The following is a 22,268-nucleotide window of genomic DNA, read 5'->3' as shown; positions in this document are numbered from 1 at the left end:
TAATTCCTTGAAAGTCTCAAAGTTTTTGAAAAACGAGTCAACACCTATTTGTTTATTTGTAACTCTATTTTTATAAACATTTTAACTCTATACTATTTTTGGAAAAAATGATAAAATAGACTCATAAGGAGGTACAGGCATTATTTAAGAATTGTGAATGTAGCTCATAACATTGGAAAGTCTGTTAGAATAAAAAAATCTCAATTATTACTGCTAGAAGTTGTCAGTTTATATTCTGCATTTCTTCAAAAAATCTCTGGTCTCTACCCATTTTTATGTTCTTTTCTCATAGTTCTGATATTTTCAAAGCTAATAAGGTAAAATAGAAAAGATAATCCCGAAGAAATATTTATACTCACATACTGGCATAAAAGTAACTTAATGCCTATAGTTATCACAAGTAGAGTATGCTTCACCTGCCAGGATGCAGTAGGTCTACTGTTTGCAGTTTGTAGCCGTATAACATAGGCAGTATATCTAATCTTTCTAGACCTTAGATTCCCTATTAAATGGGTATAACTACAGTGTCTACCTCATAGGATTGTTGTGATGATTAAACATTATAATGATCATGGGGCGCCTGGGTGGCTCAGTCGGTTGAGCATCTGACTTCGGCTCAGGTCATGATCTCACAGTTTGTGGGTTCGAGCCCCATGTCAGGCTCTGTGCTGGCGCCTCAGAGCTTGGAGCCTGCTTCAGATTCTGTATCCCCTCTCTCTCTGCCCCTCCCCTTCTTGCACTCTGTCTCTCTTTCTCCAAAATAAATAAACATTTAAAAAAATTAAAAAAAAAACATTATAATAATTATAAACAATGATTATAAACAGCAATGATTATAAACAATGATTATAATACCAGGTAGACAAGTAAATACTGGGTAAGTGATAAGTGATATAAAATAAATATTAGTATAATCAGAAAGAAAAAGATAGATATTGGTATTCTAGGTAAAGCTCTTTTAGATGCAAATAACAAAAGCTAATTCAAGCTGGATTTCACGTATTCAATATATATTTACTGAACATTTAGCATGTGTCAGGTACTAGGCAAAGAACTGGTAAGGGAAAAGGGAAAATTTAGAACAAGGATATGGGGTAGCACTAATACTCAAAGGCAGATATGCAGCTGAACTACATTTAGATAGAAATCGAAGAGAGGACTGGAAACTTTCAGGAAACTTAGGAAACATTCTGTCTCACTATTTCTTTTTGCAGACTGGTTTCCATTTTCTTCTTAATAGATCAGCTTTTCCTGCAACAAAGCTTAGATAGTAGATTGAAGATAACTACCCATAATCATACGTTTTTGTTCCAGCCATACTGAAAGACTGACTGCTACTGTTATATCTCACTTTGATCTCTTATCTTAATTCCAAAGTCCTGATAGGGATCAAGTGTCCATCCTTGTCTTAACAGAGGATGAGCTAACAGGGTCATTTTAAGTTAAGCAAATATTCCAGATGGTAACAGCAAGTATTATTCACAGTTTATAAAAGAGTAAACTAAGACTGAGAAGAATGAATTTACTTTCCCAAGTTCATGTAGGTATTCTGTGCCAGAAACAATATTTGAACTCTGGGAGTGTGCGACTGCACAGTCAGCACATGAAAGTGAGTGCCTCTGTCAAGTTTGTATTATAGGAGCTTTGCTCAGCTCACCCTAGTACCAGCTCTGCTAATGTTTAAAAAGCTCCTTTCACTGGGGGCGCCTGGGTGGCTCAGTCGGTTGGGCCTCCAACTTTGGCTCAGGTCATGACCTCACGGCTCGTGGTTTGAGCCCCACGTCGGGCTCTGTGTTGACAGCTCAGAGCGTGGAGCCGGCTTCGGATTCTGTGTCTCCCTCTCTCTCTTCCCCTACCCTGCTCACACTCTGTCTCTCTCTCAAAAATAAATAAACATAAAAAAAATTTTTTTAAAAAGTTCCTTTCACTGTATATGTGTTTCCTTACTAAAGTGTGACACCTTCACAATGTTCAAAGAAATGGAATATCTTTAAAAAAGGTCATGGATTCGGATTACTAAAATTTTTGTAAAAAGAATAAACATACAATTATACCTGCTTCTGTTAATTTTGTATAAACAATTTGCCTTCCAGAAGATACTAGTAAAAACACAAACTTACCTTCCCATTCTGTTGGGATGTCCCCTACTTCATAGTCGACTTCTCTTTTATTTGCTGTTTCTATAATTCTTTTCTCTCGAATAGTCTGTCCTACAAGACAAAAGTGATTACCTTATTTTTAAAGGAAGTCATGACACAGTAGTTACTACAAGTAATATTTTCTCTTTGGATATTTCACACCTCCTCATTTGGTAAAAGAATTATCAGGACAAAGAAGAGATTCCATTTAGAGTTAGTTTTGTTAGAAAAAGCAAATTCTAGGGGCCTGGGTGGCTCAGTTCATTGAGCGTCCGACTTCAGCTCAGGTTATGATCTCATGGTTCATGGGTTCGAGCCCCATGTCAGGCTCTCTGCTTGACAGCTCAGAGCCTGGAGCCTGTTTCAGATTCTGTCTCCCTCTCTCTATGCCCCGACCCTGCCTGTGCTCTATTCTCTGTCTCTAAAATAAACAAGAAAAAAAATTTTTTTTTAAAGAAAAAGCAAATTCTAAACTTACTACAAAAATTTTAAATTTTCTACCATAGCATGCAAAATTAATTTTGGTAGAATAAATGTAGATTTTGTTTAAAAAAAAAAAAGGAACTAATTAATCTTAGGGCACAAATGGCCAAAAAAAAATACATACAAAAAACCATTTTAATAATCAACAGTGTTCAACTCCTTCAAATTCTACAAGTATTTGTATTAGAGGTGCCAGCTGCTGCTATGACTGCCCAAGGGAACAGCTACTCACACCCCCTCCTATGTAAGGAACCACAAGATCCTGCTACCACCCCACCGCCACAGTATACTGGCAAACCCAAGGGAACCAACTCATGGGTTCGATTCTATGACCTATGTGAGTGATTACGTTTTACCGGATCTAAATTAAGAAGGCAAAAACTGGGGAATTACGAATGTGAGATCACACTGGTACAGGATGGTAGCAGTGTAGAAACAAGAAAGCAAATGGAGCAGTAAAGAAAAAGGTGTAGAGGAATCAGGGATGGGATGAGAATGCAATAGGCTTACTTTTCTCAATAATAAAAATTTGATTAACAGGTATTTTAGGTTCATATAAAAGATATAAAACTATCTGCTATTTTCTTCTGTTTCCACAGTCTCAATTATATCCTTCAAAGCAGCTTTGTCAAACTGGTGGTTTCAAAACATGTTCACTTCTCAGTGAGCCTTTGAGCCTAGGGAAACCAGGTGAAGTTGGTAATTCCCAAAAGTTAGTGAGTGTGCCTGCCTACTCAGGGAATGCAAGCTGAAACAGAGAAGACCATGGTGAGTAAGTATAAGGGGAGGAGCATGGCTTAACAATAATTACACTAGTCAGGGAGAGAAATCTGGCCTTTACAAAATACTACTTTCTCTTCCCACTCCATGACCAACCTTACACTATGCTAAATAGACTGAATGACATAATTAAGCAAAATGACCTTGTTGCAAATCTCTGCCTGAAATTCTACCAACTAAAAATTCCTTCAATTGCAGACCAAGGAAATTCCTCGGAGTGAGTATGCAGGAAAAAGGAAGCCACAAAAGGATAGCCTAAGAAGAATGAGTGACTAGTGCTATTTCCTTTGTCTTAGTAATAATAAGTGAAAGGCTGAGATTTCATGGACAAGCCATCAATAGGTAATAACTGGGAAGTATGGGGTTAGGGAAATTCTGCATTTCATTATGGACTTACTGAATCAAGCTGATTTAATCTTAACACAGAGGCTCTAACCTTTTGCTTACCTTACCCAATAAATTAACAGTAAGTCAAGGTATTAGCAGTAAAGCCTCTAGTTGTAGGGACAAGAGTCAAAGGAGCCTGTAACAATGAGAGGTGCATTACTCTCATAGTAGAGGCTCAAAATATCTAAGTGTCTTTACTAAAATGCTATTTGTATCTATATATATAAACAGGTAATAACAAAAGTTATCATAAATTTAGCATACACTAAAGTATGTTTACATGACAATTTTTAAAATGTTTGGAAGAATCAAAATACCTGTGCCTTCATATAGCTCTCATCTGAATATGAAGATATATGTCCTTTTAGCAATCACAAGTACAGAAAGGAAAACTACCATCTAAAACACAAAATGCTAACAAATTGTCTTCTGAAGGTAGGTGTGTGTTCTATAAGCTTTTAAATGTTCATCAAAAAATTTAGCAGAGAAGAGGATAAAGAGGTTTACCAGTCTCAGTACCACCACTAAAGGCATATATAATACAAGTATATTTCAATGTCTGTGATAAAAAAATTAACATCCTATCTCTTATCTCTTAGGTCTATCAATTTAAGGTCTCCCAAGATTTTTAAAAATCATAAGCAATACTTATTTGTGTATAAATGAAAAGACAGAGTAACACATGAGTTAGTTTAGCTAATTCCTTGATAAGTGCTGAGAAAATCTTATTTATAAATAGAAGACATCAAAGATATATAAAAAATTACATATACAAAATAAGGCTATTAGTTTATTGAATAAATTTTTTGTAATCAGATGTAAGTTCTTGCCCCCAAATAAATTGTTTTAAAACTACTCCATTCTTTGTAATAAGTCCTACTTCCATAATTTTTAAGAACTGGGAATGAAGTCTATCCCTCTCACTGAGTAAGAAATTATACACAAATTGTATACTTATTTGTACTAATATGCTTTCGTGTAATAGTTGTAAAGATAATCCTACTTATCACAGCAAAAAATTTCCATCTTTACAAACAGATCAAATTTAAGTACCTGGTCAAGTGCAAAAACTTTAGGGTCTAATTTACATTTAAAAATTAATTTGACAACAAAAACATTAATCTAATACACGTATTGGCTTAATAAGTCCTAATACAACAATAAACAATTGACACTGGTGCTCAGTGAGGATTATTATGTAAAACAATGCACAATTTTAATTATATTTAATTACTTTAATTTAATTAATAGTAAAACAACAGCTTTAATAAAACAGTCAAAACAGGGGCACCTGGGTGGCTCAGTTGGTTGAGCATCTGACTTCGACTCAGGGCATGATCTCACACTCATGGGTTCCAGCCCCATGTCAGGCTGTGTGCTGACAGCTCAGAGCCTAGAACCTTGCTTCAGATTCTGTCTCCCTCTCTCTCTGCCCCTCCCCGACTCGTACTCTGTCTCTCTCTCTCTCAAAATAAATAAACATAATAATAAAAAAATTTAAAAAAACCAGCCAAAACAAAAGTTTGAATCCAAATGGATCATAATGGTCAGTGGTATATGGATTTAAAGATAGCAGAAATGACAATATTTTACCTTTTTTTTTTCAACATTTATTCATTTTTGAGAGACAGAGAGAGAGCATGAGCGGGGAAGGGGTAGAGGGAGGGAGACACAGAATCCGAAGCAGGCTCCAGGCTCTGAGCTGTCAGCACAGAGCCCGATGTGGGGCTTGAACTCACCAACTGTGAGATCATGACCTGAGCCAAAGTCGGACGCTCAACTGACTGAGCCATCCAGGCACCCCAACAATATGTTACCTTTTTAAAGGGAATGAGAGGCCAACACTATTTTAGTAACAATACTAAGAACATTATTTGCCTTTTTCACTTCCATTCTTTGTGAACATAGTTTTCTAGAAGCTACATGTATGTGATATACCAACAGACTGAATAAAGAAGCAGATATGAAAAAATCCAGCTATCTTTTATTAAGTTAGACATCAGGGAGATTTGTAAAACATAAAGCAATGCTACCCCTTTCTCTAAATGTTTCTGTTTGGGTATGTATCATTATTTCTGATCAAAAATATATTTTTGGGGGGTCGCCTGGGTGGCTCAGCCAGTTAAGCATCTAACTCCTGATTCCAGCTTAAGTCATGATCTCATGATCCTGAGATTGAGCTCCACAGTAGGCTCTGCCCTAGGTGTGAAGCCTGCTTAAAATTCTCTCTTTTCCTCTCCCTCTGCCCCTACCAGGGCACGTGCACGCACACTCTCTCTCTCTCTCTCAAAAGAATGAATGAATGAATGAATGAATGAATAAATAAATAAATAAATAAATAAATAAAATATATATTCTTTATGTAAACAACAAAAAATATTTTCTTTATGTAATAGGTTTACTAGTTTTAATTTTAAAGAATATTAAAATAATTAAAAATTTGGTTTTAGTTTCAATATAAATATTAATACATATCTTATAAACAAAGCTCTGTCAATAACTGTGAAGAGTGAAAGAGATCCTGAGAGCAAAATGCTTGAGAACTAAATGTTCTACTAGGAAAACAAAGGAATCCATAAAGCCAAACCACTAAAAGATATAGATAAATAGATGGATAAAAAAAATAAATTGGGGGAGATAAAAGAGCTATTGCTTTACCACAGTGCTGAATAATAAATGTATAGAACAAGGGCCAGAGCTGAAATACCATCATTTTGTAACCATCAAGATAAAGACGAGCTCCAGTAAGCATCCATAATGGAAGAGGATTTTGGTCTTGTTTTTATTTGGAAATAATTCCCCTTTCCTCTGCAAATAGGGTGTTCTTACACATATGAAAGGTGAACAAGACTTACATATTAAAAGATGGTTGGGTTAGGAATTACAAAATTTCTAATTTGGTACCTATAAATATTGTCATCTTATGGTCTTAGTTACCCTGTAGGTAAGACCCTTGACAGGTGCCAGTCACAGACAGGTGACACCAAGTCTCCTGAAGAATTAAACAGCAGGCTTAGGCATCTCTCCTTTTCTAGACCACTGCTCCTTCCCTAATGCATCCTCACAGGCCAGGGAATATATTTGGGCAGCCTTTAATTTTTAAATTTTGGAGCTTCAAAACTCATTAGGTATCTATCACAATGGAGGCAGGATTTTCTTCTACCATTACCAAATTAAAGGTGGAGGCCTATATTGGTTGTGACCCATAAGCACATATAATCCTTGGTGATGTTTCCAACCATCTACTTCCTGCCTAAGTAGTGCAAGGGACAGTGCAAGGGGAGACTAATGCATTTGGAGGTGACTTTGGGGTGGAAAAAGAGGTTGGGTTGAGGTGCCACATCTCTGAGATAGCTCTCCCCCCCTGCAAATAAACAAGATTGAGACTTTTCTGATGCCTGACAAGAGCCTCTGGCTTGAAGAAATGGTGGTAAGATGGCCAAGTTTAAGATCCTCTCAGTCTGACTCATGTCTGGCCCTCTACCCCAGTGGCAGTGATCAGTGCAACCAGGTGATATTTCTAAATCAGGCTGTCTGGTGATATATAAAAGACTGAATTTTGCATACAACAAGAGGCTTAGAAGTGTTGGTGCATAATACATGAAAGTGAGGGCTACTGAAAGACAAGAACCACATACTCTATTGGTTAGATTTGGGGAATTTTAACCTTATTATGCTGAAGCATTGTAAATTAAAAAAAAACCTTAGTTAAGAGTACTAAGAATTCTTAAGCTGAAAGTCATTTTCACATATGACTTAAAGTATTATTTGACCAAAGTTACTTATTACAACCAAAGTTGCTTATTAAGAGCCTGCTATGTTAGGAAGTATTTATGTGTCTCCATATATTATCTTTTGCCTTTAAAACATCTTTTATAGATGAGGAAAAAAAGACACTGGATGATTAGCTTATCCAAATGTACCTAGCCAATTAAAGTAGTACAGCTAGAATTTGAACCTAAGCATTTTTACCAACTTCCACCGTTAAGCATTTCCTATTTAAGATTTTAAAATCAGCATTTACAAAGTTTGCGTACAGTATCATTACAGATATCCAGTTAAAAACTAACATTTTACTCATAATTATAAGCTACTATTTTCCTATAGTGATCAAATGAGGCATTTCTGCTTGAAAATGTGATGATTCTATAATTTGACATATTCTACATATATTTATATGAGCACGGATGACTATCTCAGCAGGTCTCAGCAGGTAATACTTTTTTAAAAACCAATTAAAGAGGCCTTCCAGATAAGCTTTCAGAATTTGTAAAATGGCCAACTAGTTCAATGGATTATCTAAAATCTTATTAGCTTCTCCATACTTACAGGTTTCCCATAAGGAATCTCTGCTTCTATCTTAGAAAATCCAAAATAAACTGTTTAAATCTGACTTCATTAATTTTTAAAAGCCATAAATACAATTTACCAAAGTGAAATCTGAAAGTACATATGAAGAATATCATAATTTAAGAAAAAAAGATGTACCTAATGCAAATTTGTGCTTGTGCTTTCTGCTTGAACAATAAACTCTTATCTATTGTTCCCTAACAATCTTATATATAAACAAAAACTTAAAGTTCTAAAAATATGTTATTTAGCCAACAAATATATATTGAATAATCTATTACATTAATCTAGGATGATTTACAATAAAAAGTTAAATAGGTTTTCTGAGTGCATCCCCAAATCAAGCATGTGGGTCCTAGAAATGTCTACCATTTTACTGCTTTTACTTCCTATTGTTGTGGGAATCAAACATTTTTGTGTAAAAATCATTTATTTTCCAAACCGCAAGGAATTTTCAACCCTGAGAAAAAGTACAGCTGTAATTACATTTGCTCCAAAAAAGGTAAACATTAAAAAGGAAAAATTCAAATGATAGATTCATGACTGTTTATTCCATGAAGAAATACAAGATATGCAGCCATTTTAGGTTTTGATTGATGTGTAGGAAATCAGTTTTTCAAAGTATTTTTTTCACCTAATATATTCTACAATTCTTTGTTAGAATTTGTAAGGCTAAATTACCTCCAATATGTAACTTATTGGAGTTACTCTCTCTCTCAAAATAAATAAATACATACATACATAAATACATAAAAAACATAAAATAAAATAATGTTTAGCTAAATCACATATGCTTTAAGATATATCATATGGAAATTCCAGGTTTTAAAAAGTCCAGTGAGGAAATTTATGACTGAAAACTCATTTTATTTTTAGTGACAATCACTATACAAAGCAAGCAAATTCCAATCTGGTTCATCCTTAAAAAGGGGTAATATTTTCTCCTCTCAAAATTAGCACATACTTAAGTATAAACCAATATAATTAAGTACTGTATTTGATTTTCACTTTGAGAGTCTAACTTGAACAAATGGGGATATCAACAGGGAGGTAAAAAGAGAAACTAAAGGAATAAACAAACAGTGACAAATATTATTAGAATTTAGATAATTAGAAAATTAGATCACTTGTAAAGCTTGGGCTTACCCCAAACTTTATTTTCAGATTTGAAATATAGAAGATATGGTTGATTATTTGATTGATTTCTAGATCCAAATAGTTTTATAGAAATCAAGTAGTACTTGGTCATTTCATCAAAGATCATAAAAGAGTCACAGATTGCACTATTAGCTACTAATTCACAGACTATACGACAGTTTCAAATATGGCTAATTCAGTGAAAATAAATAGAGTACATTTTGCGATGCATTAGTCTTAATTTAAAAAAAATATATATTTATTTATTAATCCATGAAATTAGTAATACCCTTCATTAATCTGTTTAATTTAGTTACCATCAGGCACTACTTATCATTAATGAATAGAAATATATTTTGATAAAGAAATCACATAATCATCTAATGAACTGTGATATTCATCAGCTTAACGGGAACTACCCCAGTAATTGTGAACCAGATTCCTGAGTATAATATTGGTTTCAGCTGTTAAGAGGTTGAAGGGTCAATAATTTTCAAACTCTTTTCTTTAAAAATATCTTCAGCAGAGGCTGAATTTATGAAACTGTTCAAAGCAGAGCTTCTATAGTTGAGGCAGGGGTCCACAATACCACTTCATCTTTTCTCCCCTTCCCTTCCCTGAAGGCAACCTACTCACACTCCTCAAGCTCCAAGGAGCCCTGTGAAAATCTTGGATTCAGACCCAGTAACACACTTTTGAGACTGTGAAATGCATTCAAGAACATGTACTGGTTCCCTAAACAAAACCAAGATCTTATGGATGGCAGAAAGACCATCATGTATTTTGCTTCTTTCTCTACCCCTGTTTGTCACAGAGTTATCAAAGAATCTGTCACAAACTCCTAAGTAATCAGGTGGAAGACACCTGAATGCAGGATATTCCCTGCAATTCCACAGCCCAAGGAAATACAAGGCCTACTTCATATTCACATGTGGAGCTATGATTTAAGGCCAGAGCGTGACTTAAGGTCTGCTTCCAGTGTTTAGACAAGAAGAGTTGACCGAGAAATCATTCTCTCACTTGGGAGCAAGAAGTCCTTAGGAAGAGAGAAAAATGTCTGTATAGAAAAGACAGAGGAACAATTCTTGGATTCACAGATCATCAAGGAAGCAGGCCTTCACTGGACAGGCATTCTCAACTACTTCCTTCCGCCGGTCAAACCTAGAGATCTAGGGAAGAGGTAGAAATTGAGGTAGTCTGAGACCAACCTGAGCAATGAAAAGACAGTTAGGAAAGGAAAGGATAAAGTAATTCTAGTAAGAGCAATTTATTTATAGTATCCCATTATTTTAGTCATTAGTTTTAACTTTCTCTACAATAAAACTTTACCTTGGCTAATAACTAATAAAATTGGATGACATAAATTTTACCTACGCTCTCTGCTTCAGTTCTCTTGGCAGAAAGGCATGCTAATAAACTGTGACTTCACCAAAAGGAAGGCTATAGAAGCATAAAAAGGAAAGGTTGGTTCTATTTTGCTTGTGAAGGTTGCAATAAAGAGCATTCATCCTGCTATTTTTCCCTACTTATTTCTTATTTTCCACCAATGTTCAAAAAGGTTAAGACTATAGTCACAAATAGTGAAGATCTGCAAAATGGTAATCTTACTTTAAGATGGGTATCTCCAAATATATTGTGTGTAAAGTAGACTACATCTACTCAAGGGTGTACTTGGTAAATGCATATCAGGATATTTACCAACAAAAGAATGAACTAATCAGCCTTAAAAATTTTTTATTCTTAGCAATAAATGACAAAGCTTAACATCTTTCCTACTTCTTTATAAGATTCCAGAGATCACATATTTTAGTCTATTTTTTAAGTTTATTTTTATTTATTTTGAGAGAGAGAGAGTAAGCAGGGGAGGGGCAGAGAGAGAGGGAGAGAGAATCCCAAGCAGGCTCCATGCTGTCAGCTCAAAACCCAATATGAGGCTCCAATTCACGAACCCATGAGATCATGACCTGAGCCGAAATCAAGAGGTGAACGCTTCATTGACTGAGCCACATAGGTGCCTCTATTTTAGTCTAATTTTGCAATATATCAATAACATTATGTTACTGTAGTTTATTAATTGTATCTGACTCATTTAGGATATAAACAGAAACATATTTGTTGAGCAACAATTATATGTATGACACTTACTAGACACTTTTTTTCTTGTTTAATTCTCACAACCATCTTTATTTTTAATCATTGAGTAAACTAAATCTCAAAGAAAATATTATGGATAAGAAAAGGTGTGCTTTCAATTATATCTAATTTTCACACAGAAATTTAAGAAAATATACCAGGAGAGTCACCTTCTTTGCTACAAAACCTGATGTGTCGATATCATCCACATATAACCAAGTTCATATTGCCTCTCTTATTTTTTTTCTGCTTCCTTTAACAACACAGTTTAAAACCACTTTGCATATACTTCCCACAACCTCCCTTTGTCTTGAGAATTAAGAGCAACCCAACTATTGTGTGACAACAGCACCATCTATTGGCTGCAAAGGGATCCAATAGATGATGCTTATCTATTGATGACCCAATAGATCATGCTCAGGTCATGATCTAAAATTTTTCAGCTGAGTGAAATCTATTTGAAAACAATTTTTTTCCTCACAGATATACATATTTTTTCTCCATCTCTCCTTTTAAAACCTGTAGAGTTATTGCATCTCTCTTGATTCCATTGCTAACCAGTATGTGTTTTTGCTAATGTGCAGCAATTCACATGAACTGTGGATTAAAAGGGATGTGAACAATTATGAAAACTAACTACCATTTATAACACAATTTCAATGGAAAATGTGTTGAATTTAAACGAGCTGCTTACATAGAACTTTTGGAATTCAAGTAATTTGTAGGTTGGAAACTTGTTATAATACTAAAATATATAGAAGCATTAAGTCTTTCACTGTGGCTTCCAAGGCAAATAAAAGAATGCTAATACAAAGCAATACTTCAAATATTTCCCTCCCGTCTTCAGAGTTGATAAACATCTGCCTTGTCCTATGGAATTTGGATCTTGCCCTACACGCAGGGGAACACTCAAATATTTGTTGATAATAATGACAAGGTCCATTGCTATTTTGCAGTGGCTCTCGTTAAAGTTACACCAGTGATACAGGTGGGAACAGCTCCAATTATTTTGACTTTTATCTCTATGATGAAAACTACTAGGACAACATCTATAACTCTAATCACTTAATGAGCTCTAATCATGAACTTTTATTTGAAGCAATGCTTTACTTGGATGTCCTTATGCTTCTGTGATAGAGAGTTCTATATCTGCCTGTAATGTGTCTTTAATATCTAATCCTTAAAGTCCTATCTTTATGGTAAGCCCTGTAAGTTTCCATTTGAGGAAATTTTGTGCTGAAGCAGGAGAAACATGTATGATTGCTCAAGCAAATTGGTCACTATGAAGTCACTTTTCTTGCTGGTACCAATTAAGTAGCAAAGTGTTTTTGTCCCTTGGTCTATGCCCTGCATCTCAGTTCTAGAAATTTCTCCTGAAATCCTAATTTGAGTCCAATTTTTTAAGGCAGGGAAAGACCAATCACTGCTCATAAATATTATAACTAACTGTTATTACCTGCCTAGACACAGGCTATTCTTGGTAAAAAGACAGACCTTATTCCCATACTCTGAGACCTGTCTGTGGTCTAATGCTGATGTCCAGTGCCTACGTGTATGACCTTCTCCTCACTGTTAACTATATTCCTGCCTTGCAAATCATCTTTCCAGCACTATTTTATCGGCTCCCCAAGACTTTGGAAAACTATGATCTTCCCTGTTCCATCAGTAGTTATGAAATCCATCTCTCCCTATCTTCTACTGCTTTTCCTTTCAAATCTCTGAAATCCTTTGATAGTACTATCATTTTACTCATTTCCTAATTTAAAAACTTCAGTTGTTTTTACAATATGAATATACTTAACACTACATTTTTATGTTTAGGTTGACAAATGCTATGTTTTATATCACAAATGAGAAAAAAATTTTGGAAGTTGACTTTTTTTTAATCTTTTTTTTTAAAAAGTTTATTTATTTATTTTGAGAGAGAGAGAGAAAGAATGCAAGCAGGGGAGGGGCAGAGAGAGAAAGGGAGAGAGAGAACCCAAGCAGGCTCTGCACTAACAGCTACATGGGGCTTGATCTCATGAACCATGAGATCATGGCTTGAGTGGAGATCAAGAGTCAGAGACTTCACTGACTGAGCCACCCAGGTTCCCTGGAAGTTGACTTAATAAAGTACAAGGTGGGGCACCTGGTGGCTCAGTCAGTTAAGCATGTGACTCTTGATGTGGCCTTAGGTCATGATCTCACCATTCTTGGGATGGAGTCCTGTGCTGGGCTCTGCACTGACAACATGGAGTCTGCTTGGGATTCTTTCCCTCCCTCTCTCTCTGCCCCTCCCCCGCCCACACAAACACACGTGTGTGCATGTACTCTCTCTCAAAATAAATAAACTTAAAAAGATAATAAAGTATAAGGTATAAAGGGCACAGGGATTTCAGCCAGATGGTCAGGTGTCTTACTGCACCAGGGCTTGGGCTAGCCACACAAACTGCTGCTGCCTGGTGGTTGCCTTGCTGGCAAGGTCATTAGCCCTCTCTATAGCTGCCAGTGCCTTCTCCTTTGTCTCCTCCTTGGCTTCCTTGGCTGTCTCAGCAAGGGTTTTGGAAGGGGTCTCACTGTGCAGCTCCAAGATGTATTGAAATCCTTTCACAATCTTAGCCACACTACTTCTGAACTGGGCAAGGCCAAATTTCTGGCAAAAGAAGAAAAGGGGGACAATTGTGGACAGTTCTAGAGACACCAAATAAGCTAGAGACCCAGGCTTCCTGCTGGATTTCAGTCCAGTCACTTTTATCAGAATTCACACAGCAAATACATTGCTCCTCCTCCACCATCAGCTGGGTGTGGTCAGTCTGGTTCTGCTGTTCTACAACAGAATCCTCTAGGATGTACACTGAGTGAGCAACACTGGTAGGAAACAGTCACTGGGCCCAGCAGGGTACCCTATTGGTCTCTGTCAGGAGATGCTAGGATAGGAGCTTTTGGTCAGAGGTCACCTGCAGGTGCACTGTGTCTTCTGTCAAGACACATTTGCTATAGGGATTTGGGTACCATTCCCATAAGGCTATGAACACTTGGTCCCAGGAACTCTAGAGCACTCTCTGGCCTGGGGAAAAACTTCACCACCATTCTGGCAGGGGCGACTCAGCACCTGCACTGCATCTGGGATGCAAAGCCATGGGAGGCAGTGGGGTGGTGGTGCTGGGCCATGGCTCTGTGCAAGCCAGCTAGGCTCACAGCTCACTCACCTCTGCACCCAAGCAGCAGCCACTGCCCTGAGGAGCTGTGAGCCACAAGTCAAAATTTTTAAGACTATTTTTTAAAAATATAAATTGACTTTACTACTAGCTCCCTCCCCAACAGTGCCAACTTTTCAACACCAAAAATATACTCTGATCTGTTCCTTTTATTTTAATGTTTGCACCACCACTCTCATCCAGGCCCCTCTTATTTCATGTTTATATTAACTGAAAAACCTTTGTAACCACACTGTATTCTGATGTCTTTTCTTTATGTTTAGAAATCCTTTCTTTGGGGAACCATTCACTATTTCATTCCTTGTGACCCTCCTCTGTCCACTGAGAATGGCGGGGTGTGGGTGGGCCTGAGGGGATGCTATTACCCTCCAGCTAGAGGTGGGAATGTGAACTAAATTTGGCCGTAGTATTACAAACCTTTAATCACAAAAAAGGAACTGGGCACATGACACCGCTCGGCCAATCAGCATATCCCTACAAATTTTGCTGGAGCATCCAGGAAAGACTCTCAACCTCTAAGGATCCTAAGTTATAAAGACCAGACAGACCTCAAACTGCTGGGGCCATAAATTCTACAGTGTGGAGAAAACCTATATATGAATGAAACTAATGTGGAGGTAGGTAGAGTCATCTGATAGATACAACATATCCTCATGATTTTGAGCACTTGAATCTAATTCAATTTCTGTTCAGTTATATTTTCTAAAATATTCTATTAGTTAGGGTAGGCTAAGCTGTGGTAGCAGATGGACTCAAAATTAAGTAGCTTAAATGAGAAATTTCTTTCTTTCTTAAGTAAGAGTCCTGGGTGGATGCTCAGGTAGGCCAGTTCTTCCCACCTAGTCATATGAGGATTCAGACTGAAGGCTATTCAGCCATCTTCAACAGCTGACTTCCAGGGTTTCCCTGAGCACTGCCATTTCATTCGGCCAGAAAGAAGAAAGAGCACTGAGAAACAAAGGGAGATTTTTACTGATTAGGCCAGGAAGTGACTCACAATACTTCCAGTTACAATGCACTACAGAAAACCTGGTCATACAGCCACACCTAATTTAAAAGGAAACTTGTTAAATGTAGTCTAGCTGTGTGTCCATGAAGAAGTAGAAAGTGGATTTTGGTGGAAAGCTAGCAGTCTTTACAAATATACTGCTGGATAAATAAAATTCAACAAAGACACAGAATACCAGGCCATATCATACTGGCCCCAGAAAGACTGTGACTGAATTAAAAATCAGCTATTGTAAAAAAGTATTTCAGAAGGAAACATATCAAATCTATCAAAAGATGTCGTCAGGGATACTTGCTAATTATATTGCATAAAGTCTATAAAAACTATGGGAGAAGTTACATCAGATTTCAGTACTAAGAATAACAGAAAAATAACAGTATCATTTTTCTCTTATAGGACTAAGAAAGATTACCAACAGTGACCCCGTGTTACAGAGGGTGCAGGAAAATTAAGAAGTTCTTATGCTGTTGGGAATGTAACTTAGCACAAATTGTGTTACCAACTGTTCTTGTCTCTGGATTACTGAGAAGTTAGGAGTGTGGCCCAAAATTATCTCTGGTGGGGCAATTAACAACAGATTTTGTACTTTCTTATTGATTAATTTAAAAAATGTTTTAATGTTTATTTATTTTTGAGAGAGCGTGAGTGGAGATGGGGCAGAGAGAGAGAGACACACACAAAATCTGAAGCAGGCTCCAGGCTCTGAGCTGTTAGCACAGAGCCTGATGCAGGGCTCAAACCCACAAACTGTGAGATCACGACCTGAGCCAAAGTCGGATGCTTAACTGACTGAGCCACCCAGATGCCTAAAGAAATGTGTATTTTTTAAAGAATAAAAGCAAAATGAGGCTATGTTTCTTTTTGGAAAACAAAACAAAACAAAACAAAAATAGTCCTGTTCCTTCACAATAGTTATTTACATGATAGAAGGCTGTCTCTTTTCTGAGTTGGCTGCTACAAAGCTCAGAGATGCATTTGCAGTCCACTCTGAGAAATGTGCAGGTAATTGTAGTTTACATTACAGCCTCATATCTGGGTCCACTTTTCCCTCACCCTGATTTTACTTGTTCCATTCACTGCAATTTTATACCTCTGTCTTTGAATCTTCAACCTTGTATCTCTTCTGGAAGAAGGAAGAGAATGATTTTATAACAGTTTTAATGTATCACAACTCTATCACTCTTCCTGTACAAAACTTAAAATTCCACAATGCATATATTTTTTTTTAAAAGAAAATCCAAATTCTTCATCTTAGTGTTTACTCATTTTAAAAAATACATTTAAAATGCATCTTAAAAATACAATAAATATTTATTTATATAAGCACATGTATACATACACACACACTGAGTGCCTAGGTCAAACACTACTCTATACATGGGAGTAAAAGAAAGAAGGCTCAAGTTGCTCACAGTCTGGTTCAATGGTCCCAGTATTTTTCTTTTCATGATGACTCATATCAGACAATGTAACGGCCTCACATTCCCAGAGGCTTACCAAGATGTATGCTATGTACACTTTGCAGCATAATAGCAACAACTCTGTCTCTGATCTGAGACACACTGGTGGTCTCGGGGGTCAGATGGTTAAGAATCACTACAATGCAGGGAGGTAAGTGTAACAGAGAAAATGCTATCTGCCATGATACCACAAAGGAAAAAATAAGGGACCCAGAATTGTGGACTATAAAGAAATGGGAAACTTTCTGTAAGAGCTATTCATCGAATAGGAGTTATAAAAGTAAAGGAGGAGGAAAACAGAGATTTCAGATATCATTCCAGAAAATGGAAAATTAAAAAGACAATTGGATTTTACACAGAAGATGGTGAAATATTTCTAGGCACTTGAATATATGCTACTTTAAACAGTAGGTCACCTTTTTTGGCAACAATGAAAAATCAGCTAATCCATAGGACAGCATTTTCAGACAAATGAAGCCAATTGCTTTGAAAAGAAAATATTTCCATCCAGTCTGACCACTTTAATAAAAATAATTTTTAAATGACATATTTTTTTCCCTTGCCTTAGTAAATAAAACCCTTTGTGTACTCATTTTCTCTTTGGATCTCATGCTAATTATAAATAAGTAACATAGTATACTGTACTTCAACCTACATAGGTCCTACTGAGATTGGCTTTCTGACTTTAAAAGATTCCACCACATCACAATAACTTAGTTATTTCTTACTGCCAATCAGTGTTACTGCTTCTAACTTCTTGACTTCTTAAGCTGTGATAAGCCTTACTCGAGGCCTGTCATTTGGGGTACAGTGAAGGAGAAAAGGGTCACATGGCACCAGTTTTCAAATTTAGACTTTTGCCAAAATCTCTAAATGAGACTGGACATTTTTCATCCTAAGTCCCTCTGTCTCAGAGTTTAATTTAAAATGTATGACTCTACCTCACATTCATGAGGATAGCTCTTATAAAAAACAAACCAAAATGAAACAAAACAAAACAAAAAACACCAAAAATCCCCAAATGAGACAAGTGTTAGCAAGATGTGGACAAATTAGAACCCTTGTGCACTGTTGGTAGGAGTGTAAAATGGTGCTGCTTCTATGGAAAACAATACGGTGGTCTTCAAAGTTAAAAATAGAATTAACACTATGATCGAGCAATTCCACTTCTGGCAGAACAGAAAGAACAGAACAGAAGTGTCTCAAAGAAACATTAGTACACCCACATTCAGAGCAGCATTACTCACAACATCCAAAGGTGAAAACAACTCAAATGTCCAGTGACAGATAAATGGATAAACAAAAGTGGTAAATAGATACAATGGAAGATTTTTCAGACTTAAACAGGAAGGAAATTCTGACACATGTCACAACATGGAAGAACCTTGGCAACATCATGCTAAATGAAATAAGCCAGTCACAGAAAGCCAAAAACACAAATACTGTATGATTCTGCTTATATGAGGTACCCAGAACAGTCAAATTCATAGAAATAGAAAATAAAATGGTGGTTGCCAGGGGCTGAAGAGGGAGGAGGGGAACTGTTAAGTTGATGAGTTTCAGTTTTCCAACATGAAAAGACTTCTGGGCACTTTAGTGCACAGTGAGGTGAATGTACCTAACTCTACTGAAATGTGTATTTAAAAGTGGTTAAGATGGTAAATTTATATTATGTGTCATTTATTATATAAATGTAAATAAATATTTATATACATATAATTTATAGAATTTGTAAACTTGGGAGATCCTACTAGAGGAGCTCATCATCAGGCCAATCCTTAACATTCTTAGCCTTATTGTTTCAGCACTCATTCAAAAATTTTCTGCGTTAGGTTAAAAATATCCTCGAAAAGTGTTGTGGAACTCGACAAGGGTGAGGAATGCACAAAAATGTGAATGTACTGAACGCCACCATATGGTATACTTTAAGTTGGTTAATTTTATGTTATGTGAGTTTTACCTCAATTAGCAAAAAATCCTCATATGCATTTGGCATGTAAAGATTCCCAAGGACAAGGGCTACAACATGAAGAGTTGTGGCTAGTTTCTGCTACTGGCACTGCATTAAAACCTCACACAAGTCTAACAACATAGGAAGGAATAAAATACTAAAGTAATTTACTAATATTAAAGCCGCAAGAAAAGTACTTTTTGGTAACAGGAAGACAGGAGATTATGTGAGCAGATATAGTTTACCACTAGCACCACCAACACAGACTAAAACTATATATAAAGGCAACAAGCCTGTGATTCAGGGCTCCTCTCACCTGGCAAATTCCTCACCTATGAGGCCTGCAGGATCAAAGAGATTAAAGAGATAGTGGAATCAGATCTTGGAAAGCCCAAGAATGCCATGACAAGGTACATGGACTTTTTCCTTGACACAACGGAGAGTCACTGGCAAATTTAATAATGTAGCTGATGAATAGGTTCAAAGATGTGTTTTAAAAGAATCACTTTGGTGGCCACTTTGAGGGTGAAGTGTAAGACAGGAATGGAATACCAGACTACCACAATAATCCAGAGAAAGATTTATAAGGTGAAACAGGTTAAACTGTGGGATCAAATAGATACAGGGTTTAAGGCATGGTACCTGGTGGTTTTCTTAAATTATTCCTTTTAATCTCCACTTAGCAGCTTAGTATTATTATTCCCATTGGAATAGGAAAAATTGGTAGGGAAAATGGAATTTTAATTTGGTCTATAGGACTTCAAACACTGTGCACATACATTTTCTACTACCTTGTGGTGTCAACCAATATACAACCAAAATAGTTAAAACGCTTTATGTGACAAAAATGTGAATACTTCCCATCAACAGCACAGCTAGCCCTCATGGAAGATAAAAATCAATGTCTTATTCCCTAAATAACTTTTTAGTACTTGATTAGATCCTAAATTACATGCACTAAAGCCAATTTTTACCTGGAAGTAATTTTTTTTTTTTAAATACGGTTTTATTAAAGGAAACTCTTCATGCCAAGTAAGGGTGAGCTATGTCCTCTTGTGATCTAATTATACCATTTTAAATAAAAGGTTACATGAATATATTGACTCAAATAGTATATAATTAAAGGCCATAATCCACAGGATGTATTTGGTCTTTGAAGTTGCCATATTAAAATCCTTTCTATATATAAATATTACAAAGAATACAAAACTCTGGTATAAATACAAAATGCCTAATTTGGGAGATTAAAGAATACTGGTTTTTAATATACCTTGGCTTCCACAAATGACAGGGATGGATGGTTTTACCATGTATGTTGTGTCAAAAACAACTTGAGACACAACCACAAAGCCTAACAAAATGGACACGACCGTGAGGGTTCTTTTGCCACCACTCACCTCTCAAATCACCCATTCTAATCCACTATGGTCAAACTTTGGTGCTCTTGGATTCTCAAAGATGGTATTTTGCACTGCCTGATTGCTTCTAGCAAAAAGATGAGTAATGTCTAGATCACAAAGAAAAATGAGCAATGACATTTCTCTATTATAATCTCAAGGGAAAAAAAAACACGTTTTGGGAAAAATTCTTATTGAGGGGTTAGGATTAAATTTCTTTAAAAAAATTTTTTAATGTTCATTTTTGAGACAGAGAGAGAGAGAGAGAGTGTGTGAGCAGAGGAGGGGCAGAGAGAGAGGGAGACACAGAATCTGAAGCAGGCTCTAGGCTCCCATCTGTCAGCAGAGCCTGACGTAGGGCTCAAACCCACAGAAGCATGAGATCATGACCTGAGCTGAAGTTGGACACTTAACCAAATGAGCCACCCAGGCGCCCCGAAGTGTTTAGGATTAAGATGAACTTTACTGAGATTAGGAAATAAGGTGATCAGCCCAGGTATAATGGCTTCAAGAGAGTTAGTTGCCTGGGAGACAGCTTGTGACAACTCTCACCTCTCACTGCAAATTATCAAGCATTTCCATTAACCCTATCCTTAGGCAAACTTGCTTACTCAACAAGAATCTTAATTTTATAACTCTAATGTCTCATTCTTCACTTCACATAAAAACAGAAACTATCCATACCTTTGTAACTGTTCGAGGTTACCTACTGCTCTTTACTGATTAAAGAGCAACCACCTTTTAAACTCAATCTCCCTTTCAAAAAGTTTAATATGAGTAGGCACCAAACCAAGGATACGAAAATAATTTGACAACTGAGTTATTTGCCAAGAAATGATATGAATATTGATCTGTGTTCTTTTCTTGATTTAAAATGGATAAACAAGCAAACGTATCTCCTCAGTGAAAGCCATCCAAACATAATTTCAAAACTTCCCAAATTGTAAAAAGAAGGAAGAAGCAAGGGAATGAATTTGAGGGGGGTGGATTGGAGGGGGGAAGAGGGATGAATTTTTGAACTTAGTTCCAGTACATATTAGCACTTAAAAAAAATCAGACACTGGGTCTTATTCAGAGACACACTTAAGTTTGTGATATGAAGGAGAAATGAATTCATTAGTCAACTATAAGAAGGCAATTTTGAAGGGGAAAAATATGAAAAGAAACAAGTCTCTCGTGATTTTTTTCACTTAATGTTTAATAAATTGCTTTGGAAGTAAATTTTCTCTGTTCTTTTATTCTATCTGCCATGAAGTAAGGATGATAAAAATCATTGGTATAGGGCTAGAAAGGCTTTCACCATAGTGATAGTACACACCCTTAGATGAAGGCTACTTAAGCTAACTCTAGGCATTCAGAGCATCACCGAAACACTCCATTTTACTCCCTTTTACTTTTCCCGGCCTTAAATATCTCAGCAGGGAGCCCTATATGGATGACATATTATCCTTGGACTAGTTGGGTTGATTCATTTCTAGGCTGTGGGCTCTGTGGCTGGTTATAATCCTACCTGACAAAGACAAGCTTGCCATGTTTCAACAATATGAAACATCAGAGAAAGAGAGGAAAATGGTTACTGCAACACTAAGGTCCACAGGCAGTGTGCACCTAGCACACACTAGGAGTTAGTTCAGAAATGGCTGAGGTCAACCCTCACTTCCAATAGTTGAGGCACTAACTTTACAGGTCCCTATAAATAGGTAAGATTGCCCTGGAATGTTCTGACACCAACTAAACTGAAAAATAAACGCTGAATAAACTTAATATATATATATTTTTTTACTGTATAGGCAACTGGTTAAGAACATAGACTATGGAAGGAAACTCTCTGGCTCTGAAATTT

At 36.4% G+C, this 22,268-nt stretch overlaps 1 protein-coding gene and 1 pseudogene across 1 annotated transcript in view; both read right to left on the bottom strand.

The window, feature by feature from the left end:
* Positions 1-22,268, bottom strand: part of NDUFAF2 (NADH:ubiquinone oxidoreductase complex assembly factor 2) — a 175,383-nt gene that overhangs the window by 74,897 nt on the left and 78,218 nt on the right. Inside the window, exon 2 of the mRNA XM_042939764.1 lies at positions 2,121-2,210. Coding sequence (XP_042795698.1) covers positions 2,121-2,210 — 90 coding nt within the window. The remainder of the gene's footprint in view (positions 1-2,120; positions 2,211-22,268) is intronic.
* LOC122226284 lies at positions 13,807-20,441 on the bottom strand (annotated as a pseudogene).

This window comes from Panthera leo, chromosome A1, assembly GCF_018350215.1.
Source record: "Panthera leo isolate Ple1 chromosome A1, P.leo_Ple1_pat1.1, whole genome shotgun sequence".
NCBI lineage: Eukaryota > Metazoa > Chordata > Mammalia > Carnivora > Felidae > Panthera > Panthera leo.
The sequence above is the reverse complement of the archived record's forward strand: the minus strand, read 5'-3'. Positions and strand labels throughout refer to the sequence as shown.